The sequence below is a fragment of the Tenebrio molitor genome, chromosome 4 (assembly GCF_963966145.1).
Source record: "Tenebrio molitor chromosome 4, icTenMoli1.1, whole genome shotgun sequence".
In the NCBI taxonomy this organism is placed as follows: Eukaryota; Metazoa; Arthropoda; class Insecta; order Coleoptera; family Tenebrionidae; genus Tenebrio; species Tenebrio molitor.
The window spans coordinates 18465391-18475286 of record NC_091049.1 but is presented as its reverse complement, the minus strand read 5'-3'; the positions used below and the strand labels follow the sequence as shown (position 1 = coordinate 18475286).

The 9896-nt window shown below is 31.7% G+C and overlaps 1 protein-coding gene across 1 annotated transcript; it reads left to right on the top strand.

Moving 5' to 3' along the window:
* The first annotated feature begins 6461 nt into the window (after nucleotides 1–6461).
* Nucleotides 6462–9163, top strand: LOC138129324 (alpha-tocopherol transfer protein-like). Its single transcript, XM_069045619.1, has 6 exons — nucleotides 6462–6677; nucleotides 6730–6889; nucleotides 6952–7207; nucleotides 7258–7368; nucleotides 7419–7521; nucleotides 8030–9163. The coding sequence occupies exons 1-6, from the start codon at nucleotides 6530–6532 to the stop codon at nucleotides 8176–8178; spliced, it is 927 nt and encodes a 308-aa protein (XP_068901720.1). The 5' UTR covers nucleotides 6462–6529; the 3' UTR covers nucleotides 8179–9163.
* The last annotated feature ends 733 nt before the right edge of the window (nucleotides 9164–9896 follow it).

The following is a 9896-nucleotide window of genomic DNA, read 5'->3' as shown; positions in this document are numbered from 1 at the left end:
TGTTTATAAACATAAATAACAATTAAAAAACGAAATTTAAAGGTAAAAGTTTGTATGCAACTCGCTTAGCAATTAATCTTTACTAGACTTACTGGTTTATGGAGACTCGTTCCTTACGTCACTCATCCGACAAAAGCCAGCGCGCCCGTAAAAATTATTTTACTAAGCCCGTCACATAAACGCTTTTTGACATTTCAGGCCAATGCTGACAAAAAATGTTTTAAACTTACAATGGTCAATTAAAAGTACGTTACCAAAAATTGATTCAGAATAAGTTCAGAAAAGCCTTATTACGACAAGTTATTTAAAGCCACAAAGTATTGTTTTTTATCGGGTGCATCTGCTACAAAATGTAAAATGAATAACCCCAGAAATGTATTCGTAGAAGAGGAAGTAAGAGTAACAAGTTTGCTAGATGAGGAATACTCGATGCGTTATGTTGCTAATCTGATAGCAAAACATCATTCCAGCCTAATCGCATGGTCAGACGATTTAACGCGACAAGATCTTACTTACGAAGGTCAGGATAAGGGCGAAAACAAGAGATGAGCGTTTTCTTAGCAATCCGCTGCGCCGTGAGAAACAGGAGAACCACTAGTAATGTGCTAAAAAATTAGCTAACAGTTACTCGCAACCTTGTAATATTATCTCGAACAATCAGAAAACGTTTGAAGGAGGCCGGTTTAAACATTAAAAAATTGACAAAAGAACCATTACTCACCAAAGCGCACAAAATTGTTTTTGTACTTGGTTTTATACTCAGATGAAACAAGGGTTAGCCTCAAATCTTCTGATGGACGTAAGCCTGCCTGTCGAGGGGCAGGAGGGAGATTTGCAAGTTGCAATATTTCTCTAAGGGTACCGTTTGGTGGTGGCTCAGTAATGTTATGGCGAGGAATCTGTTTCAGTGGTCGCACAGAGTTGATCCCCTTACTTGTGAGATCTATGAATACGGATTATTATCTAGAGCACATCGTAGTAGAATTTGTAATGCCTTTCGCTGCTTTTGTGGAATCCAATTTTTGTTTAATGCTCGCCCGCATGTCGTTAGACAAGTTATCGATTACTTGAATGCTGTTGACATTCCGTTTACGGAATGGCCACCAAATAAACTAAGCAAAAATGAATAGGGAATTTTTCAATTTTTGAATTTTTTATAAATACAGTTTAAAATTTATAATGAAATGTGTTAGAAATATATAAAGATACAGATCAGATGTAATGTTCCAAGTACCTGTAACATTTTAAATTCATCTAGTGTTTAACAATACGTGGGAGGATTGGGGCTATTATTTTGCTTTCTAAGAAAAATTGTGGAATTCCCTATTCAGTTTTGGCTAGTTTATAATAGTCCGGATTTAAATCAGATCTATGGGACCCTCTTAAAAAGAAGGTCCGAACTCGTACACCTCCACTCTTCAACCACAATCAACTGGTGGATAGAGTAATGGATAATGCTATTAACATAACTAACATCGTTTCTTTTTGTTTCACATGTATCTAACCAAAAAAGTTTTTAAATCAGAAATTATTTACAATAAGGCCGTGTTTCGCTGATTTCTTTACAAACGCTTAGATAAACCTAATTTGTAATCTGTCATGTGCCTAATTATGTAATTATATAAGTTTAATAAAGTGGTGCGTTAATTTTGTCCAGGAGTTTATTTATGATTCTTTTTTTCACTCAATCACTCAATATACATATAACGTTACACAAAGTGAAAGCTTCATTACTGTGTTAATGCTGCATTTTCAATGGTTAAATTGCCTAAAATTGCAACGAGTTTATCAATGCTTATACCGTAAGAGCAAAAAAAAATGCTATCAAGGATAGCTATGAAAAAGAACGTGCCATGTCTTTGATTAAGAAATTCGTCATGTGTTGCGTGGAATCCTGAAATGGGTTATTTAAATAAACAATTATAGTTATTGTTGCATTTTTTTCCTGCAACTTACAGTGCATAAGCGCATTATGGACTGCGTCATAGCTATCCTTGATCACATTTTTTTTTGCTCTTACGGTACGACTTGACCGAAAATCCATAGCTGGGACAAATCTGGGACAATTTTATTTTTCGAGGGTAATGTGGGCTTAACATTGAACAATATTTCCATGGATTTTTTGCTGCCAGAAAAAATAACAGATTTCATTTATTTGTCAAAGTTGTCTTGTGATTCTACTTTTCAAAGCAATTTTACCACAAAATGCCTATTGATAATAAAATAACAATCATTGGATTGTTAATTTTAGTCAAAATATATATATATTTTTTTAATAAAATGTTAACTGATGAACTGCTTGGAGTCACATTTAAAACCCAAAAAAGAAGTCGCAAATTTTATTTGAACATAACTGTACATATTCAGTCAATACATCATGCATTTGTTTAAGGTAAAGTTAAATGAACGGTTGAAATTATAAAATTAAAAAGATTTGATACAGGGTGATTCTGAAATAAGTTTGGAAAAAAGTGGAGTATCCTTGACACAAAATAATTCTGCGTAAATGACTTTTGGGGGTGAAATCAAAAGGATGGCAATTATCCTTGTATTTTCGACGCCTATAAATAGGGAAAATTTGTCTGAATTTGTTCACTTCATTAGCAACCATTGTTACGTCAACGCCACAATAAAGTCGTAGGTGCAAGCACACTGCTTTGTAAATGTTTCTATGGAAATGATCGAAAGAAATAATATCACCTTTGTGACTGACGGACACCTTTTACCTATTTGATTATTATTGTTGCTAAACTACCAGAATAATGGACTAATCACCTTTAACTCAGCAGCGTACTAGCAATTTTGACCAAATTGTCAAACTTTTGTATCTCCAAAACGAAAAAACTTTTATAAGAATTTTGTTTTGTCTATGACTTCTTCTCATCATCACCAATTACCTGTTTTTTTGCAAACTTATTTCAGAATCACCCTGTATATTGAGGAGATTTGCTAGTGCTGCCTATCACCAACTTATTTTTCGAGTACTATAAAGGGGGTGGGCCATGGACCTAGTGTTAGTATCTCCACGGGGAAGGCACATTCTTATTTTTCTTATGTTTATTTTTAATCTTATTCTTATTGTAATGTTTACTATGATTGCAAGTTCGACGATTTAAAGAAACTTCTAGAAAACAATAACAACTAATTTATTGCTGATTAGCAATTTGCATAAAATGAATTTTAACTCCACCCTACAGGAAATTATTATTTATCATGTTCACCATCAGTTATTTTTTTTCTCAAAAATTTCCTTATGTAAGATAACAAAATTCTTATAGACTACGTCCACTGATAGAATGCATTTTTTTAAATATCCTTAGATAACAAAATCCCCAAACCATAACATTAAAATATTAAGAAAGTATCATAGATTGTGTTGGTAATATCTTGAAGCATTCGCGCCACTGATTCTCATTGGTTGTTATAAAACCCACGCGAAAAATAAATTATATGACGTTTCAAATTTGAAATTGTCAGTGCTGTCAAGTGATTTAAGCATTTAGATTTGCGATTTTTCATCTTTAGAGCTTTGTTTTGCGTTCCTCTGGTTTTAAAAGTTATTAGTTTTGATCGTGTTGCTGTTTTGATCTCCTCCGTTGCGATTTTTTTGATTTCTTTGAATTTGTGAAGTGAGTGCGTGCCTCAAGAATCTAGCATAATGAACACTTCAAGTGACATTACAAACATCGAAAATGATACAGAGGTAATTTTTCTTCATGCATTAAATATTAAATAATCTCTTGTTTGTTTTAGCCATTTCCGAAAAAAGCTGGATATTTTCATTTCTGTACCCAGCTTTTTTCAGAAATTCGAAAATGTATTGTGCGTTGCATTTTTAAATCCATCGGGCACATTATCACTCTTGAAATACCCTGTATTAATAAAACCTAATATATTACCCCTGCTATACAGAAGTTTTCTTTCGTCTTTCCTAAGTGCAAACATACAGAATAATAATAAAACATCACGTGTAAACCTGTTCTTTCATTTTTTTAAATTTCGCGCCGGATCTATTTCTTATAGCGTAGAGTGAACATTTTTAGTAACATTTATGTCAAGCAATCTATCAGTGGACAGAGTTTACCTACTGTCCATTTAAAAAACATTCGAAAACAAACAACTGCTTGGAATTTTATTTCGTATTAAAATATGTATTTTTATAAACTAAAATTGACCTGTCCAATGAGTTTTTTTTATATTTGTTTAATTTTTAATGAATTTATTCCATACTTTATTTTTAAACGTAGGTATATCGAAATTGCTGAATTCATACGAATACAATACTACGACAGAACTGCGAGAAATCAAGAAGAGGTTTCTTCAAATGACGACGTTTTAATCAAAGATGGATAAATATGGACCCAACAACAAATAGTCCACAACGTTTTTCCCACAATCGCTTATACGATAAAAATTGGCTTTGAAGTAATTTTTTGATAGGAGTATTTTGAAGGCATGAAAGTCATTAATGACTTACCTCAGTAGGTATCGGTGTCGTTATTTACTTACACCATTAAGCCTGTAACTTCAACTTTCAGATTGTTTGTTAACAATTACGAATTTCATATGAATTTCAAAGCGAACCGTATCAAATCTACACATTTTTCAATTCAGCGAACTTCAATCTTTCCTGGTTTCCTCAGTGTTCTATAATTTTATTTAAATTATTGTAATACATTTTCCAATACAGTACAATACAATTATAATACAAACAATTAGTCAAAATTTATAAATCTAATTGTTTTCTAAATTTTTTGCCTCTCTACTGCAAGACTTTCAATATCTCTAAATTCTTACTTTTTTATTTACATTTTCATACAATATTAATAGTAGGTATTATTAACTATTATTATGTGGCAGTAGGTAACAAATAAAATTAATAGAATCATAATATGTAGTTTTGAACCGCCGAATAAATAACTCCTTTAAAAGCGTAAAATTCCCGGCTTTGATAAAAATACAAAGAATTTATTTTGAGAATTAAACATTATGAAATTTTTACACCAAGTTTGTTTAAATTGGGTCAGACACCTTCGACGATTTACATCAAAGTTGCGAAGGTCACCCACCTAAAGGTAGATCTTTATGTTGACCTCAGTATTAAAAAACGTAATTTGATATAAGAAGAAAAGCAAGGCTAAATCTTTTAAGTAAATATTGGATGATTCAAAATGATTGTGGATAAGTTTGGCAACTAGGTATGTATGAAAATTTATGTGGTAACTGTGTGGGTAGAGTTGACATTTCTTTGTCAGTTAGTTCAGTCGCGCAATTTTGAAAATTGTCAAATCAATGTGCAATGGTATAAAAAAAATCAAATGCACGCTTATGAAATGTCATACAAATGTCAACTCTACTCTATCCACACAGTTGCCACATAAATTTTCGTACATAGTTGCCATACTTATCCACAATCATTTCGAATCACCCAATATGTTTCAATAAGAAATACAACTCCTTCAGTCTCTCTCAATTCTAAATTTCCACCACCTGTTGAATTATGTTAGCAAAATAAAAATATTTCTAAATTGGGGATTGTTATGTTATAACCAAAGTTGGCAATATAATGATTTTATAAACATGATTCGAAAACAACGTAATTTACTTGACGCTAAAATGAAAAATGCTCTAGTAAAATGTTCCGAAGAGATAAAAAGGTTGGCACCGTTCTTTTCCTTTATTCTAAAATCTTGAGTTGTAAAATCGACACAAAGAATGATAACCTCACAAATACAACCTGACACATTTTTCACCAAACACTATTGCCGGTTGTATTTCTAACGTAGAATGCAGTGTTGGTGGAAATTTAGAATTGAGTCAGACTTTATATGCATAACTGACACATAAGTGCAGATTTTAACCTAAATTCTAAAATTCCGCTTCAAACTATAAAAATTTAATTAAATCTGACACAACGTTTTCTGACAGTTACCATTTTTTTTAAGCCAACCGTACTTATCATAGTGACAGATAAGTCATTTGCACCACAATGGTTTTTTGATTTTTGAACAGCGTTTACAATAGTTGATATTCACAACTTCAGGACATTTGTAATCGTTACTTGCTGAACCAATATCACGCAAAAATTTAATTTAAAGTTACTGTTGGCTACTCACGAATTAATAATAATTAATAACTATTTGTTATGTCAGTGGTTTCATCTTTTTTTTGCCTTGCTTTTTGCAATTGGATTGTAGCAGTTGAATTTTTGTAGTTGTAACGTGTAGTCACCAAGGATAAAATTATAATGCAATTATTTTCTTTCATATTATAACTTCGGAGCTGATTTATGTTTATTTATTATTTTTTTGTCCTAATTAATAAAACTAGTTTAAATTCAGAGAGAAACAACTATTAAAAATGAAAAAAAATCCTTTAAAACATTAGTTTTACGCAGAGACGTTTTTTTAGGAATTTGCGTAAGATAGATTTGAGAGTGGGGACGCTTATAAATTAAAAACCTGAAACGTTTATTCTTGTAGTTTAGATTTTCGTGTTGTTGTTAAAGTGATTAGTTTATTTCGATAATATGACAAAAGAACCTCTGTTTGAAGTCGAAAACGATGTGTTAGATAAAGTTATAAAACATTATGGAAGAAGTAAAAAATCTTTTGATGATGATGTCGCTACGATTAGACGATGGATGAGTAATCAGTTACATTTTCCTGAAATATTAGGTAAAATTTTAAAAATAAAATAATTGGTGATTTAATCATTGTTATGATTTAGATAATAAAATCATTGAAAATTTTCTAATTATGAACAAATGCAGCATTGAAAGAACTAAAGAAAAAATTGATATGTATTACACAGTGAGATCAACTTTGGAAGATATTTATGGATCAATCAATCCCCATTTACCCCATATGCAGGAGAGTATGGAAATTTTGTAATTATCAAAGTGTATTTATTATCAGAAATTGTGAAATATTATAATAATAATAATTTCAGTTCGATTGTGCCACATCCAAAATTGACCAAAGAAATGAACAGAGTATTTTTTTCCAAAGTGCGAAAAGAGAATTTGATGGACAAACTACAACCAGAAAATTGTCTTCGTTTTGTAATAAATTTACAAGAAATCAGAATTCGAGAAGATGTAGCTTTCGGAGATATACTTGTTGGCGATTGGAACGGGGTGTGCGCCTCCTTCATTACCAAAATTAGCCCCACAATGTTGTACAAAACTCTTGTTGTTGTATATGAAGTGAGTAGCGTTTCTTTATTTTAAATTAAAAAATTATGTTTCCTTTGCAGAAAGTATTCTCTGCTCGTTTAAAAGCAGTGTACTGTATAAATATGCATCCTATTAGTATAAAAATAATGGAACTGGCTAAAAAAATTATGAAACCTAAATTAGCTGCAAGAGTAAGTTACGTGACTCTATCTTCGATAAGTACTCGAATTTGGTTTTTCAGATTCATATATTGCCAAATGCCGAAGAATTAAAGCAACACATTCCGGAGGATATATTACCAAAAGAGTTTGGTGGAACGGGATCTTCATTTGATGAGTTGCATGGTAAACCAAAAATTATATACCTATATACAGGGTGAATCTAAAATGCGTGTGTTAATTTTAACACGTAGCAGAGCTTGTCAAATGAAACGTTTTTTCTATTTGAATGTTTTACGTAAAAGAATTACAAATTGATTCAAAATTCAAAAATGTGTACCCGTCTATGGGTAAGGGCGAAAATTTTCTGTTGTGATAGAAACGGAGCCTTGTCAAAAAAGTGACATTGTATAGAAAAAATTAAATCAAAATTAAAATTCTCATGGTTAAAAAAAATAAAGACTAGTTAATCATCCAAAACGGCTCGTTTGGTAAAAATTCGGGACAAAAAAAATCTGGAAAACCTTGCGAATTTTGCAAAATGTTAATAGATAAATGTTTCATAAATTGACGAGTTGTTCCACTGGTTAAAATTAACACACGTATTTCAGATACACCCTGTATAGTATATAAAGTTTATTTTGTTGCATGTATCCTTTACAAAATATTTTCTACAACGAATGTGTTTTTTTAGAACTGTTGAAGAAAAAAATGTTAGAAGAAAAGAATTTATTTGATCATTTAGACAAATTACGCGTAAACGAAAATCTGAGACCTGAAAAACTTACAAATGATGAAAAACTGGGATTTTATGGAAATTTCAAGAAGCTCGATTTAGATTGAATTTTTCTCTAATTATTTATTATATTATACAACGTGATCAAGAATGACTGAGTCTGTTGGTTACAATGAAAATTTGAATGATTTTGGTACCACTGTAATCTAAACGCATTTCCGGTTGTCAGCTTTGACAGAGCGAATTTGACGTTTACCATGAAAGGGTCATTTTTGTAATACGGGGTGATCAAGAATGACTGAGTCTGTTGGTAACAATGAAATTTGGCAAATTTAAAATTTACCAACGAAGGTTCATTTTTGTAATAGTATAAACATAACCTGCATAACCAAGAATGTTTTTAATGTCATCTCAAGTTAAAAAATCCGGTCAGTGCGTGGTCAGTGCCAATTACTAGACAAAAATCACCAGTATTTTCAATTGTTTCATTGCCAACAGACTCAGTCATTGTTGATCACGCTGTATTAAGGATAAAACTATTTAGTTTAGCAAATAAAATGTGTGGTATAGTTAATAGTTATTTATTATACAGGACGATAAAATTCGACTTTATTTTTGAGAGCTAATTACTCTCGAGAAGATAATGAGATTTTATCGTCGGGTACAATACAAAATTTTATTCCATCGTCCATTATTATATTATTATTATAAACGTCAAAAAACTGCAACAATCAAAAAATCCTCAAAAACGCAAAAACAACAATGGATGTTAAACATTAGAAACTCAAAGCGGGGGCTGTTGGCATGGGAGTCGGTTACCGAGACAATTTGTTTATCAACAAAGTTAAAAGCAGTTTCGTGAAAGCGTCCTGACAGTGTTTCAATTTTGAGGAAATAATGGCCCAATCTTTCCTTAATGAAGATGAATTTTATATTCCTGAAGATATTATTAAAGAAGCCAGTCTGTTGTTGAAAATTTATTGCCGCGAAAATCTGTATCATTGTATGAAAAAGAATACAATATTTTCTGTGCCTGGAGGAAAAGCAGAAACATAAAAGGTGATTTTGATGGGAACAAGCAACAAGCAGTACTATGGCGGACAATAAATTTAGGCCGGCACATTTCTGACATTTCAAAAAAGTCAATGCAAGCGACCATTTATTGCCATTATGACTGATGTGTCAGTTTGTCAAACTGAAGGTTTTCAAGCTGTTTGGCGTTTCCTTCGCCTTTTTCGTAACTTACGGATCATGACGCACTAGCACAACTGATTTGTAGTAGCACTTCTCTCTGGTGCACGCTTCTTTTCCCAATTTTAATTTTGATTATCGCTGTCACGATGACAAGAATGACAAAAATCGAAAATGGGGTTAGTTGAACATAATGCCAGCTTCACATTTTGATGTCAACTCAATGACAGGCCGGCCTAAATTTATTGTCCGCCATAGTACAAAGAATTGTCAAGGATTTTCAAACGAATTATCTGGGTGCAGTGGCGCTAACCTCAACAAAAGTGGGGATGTCGCTAACTTCAACTTCATCAAAAGCAAAGATGTCGCTAACAAAAATACTGTCAAATGTGGTGGAAAAGTGTTTAAAAAGTGCACATTTAATTTTTATTAACAATGTTATTTTCGGTTATTTCAATTCAGATGTTCGTAATTTTGATTAAAAAAAAAATAAAGAAACTTGTGAAAATGTACTTATTTTATTTTTCTAGAATCTAGACGATAAAATTTCATTTTACTATGAAGAAAACAGTAGATAAAATACAATTTTATCGTTTAGGATGGAATAAATGATTTTTTTGTTTGACACTGTCAG

What these genes read in the sequence shown, in the direction of transcription:
- LOC138129324 (XM_069045619.1), top strand. Translation starts at nt 6,530, where the DNA reads ATGACAAAAGAACCTCTGTTTGAAGTCGAAAACGATGTGTTAGATAAA. An exon ending in CAGGAGAGTATGGAAATTTT is followed by an intron (nt 6,890 to 6,951) that starts GTAATTATCAAA and finishes TAATAATTTCAG; the next exon opens with TTCGATTGTGCCACATCCAA. An exon ending in TTCATTTGATGAGTTGCATG is followed by an intron (nt 7,522 to 8,029) that starts GTAAACCAAAAA and finishes GTGTTTTTTTAG; the next exon opens with AACTGTTGAAGAAAAAAATG.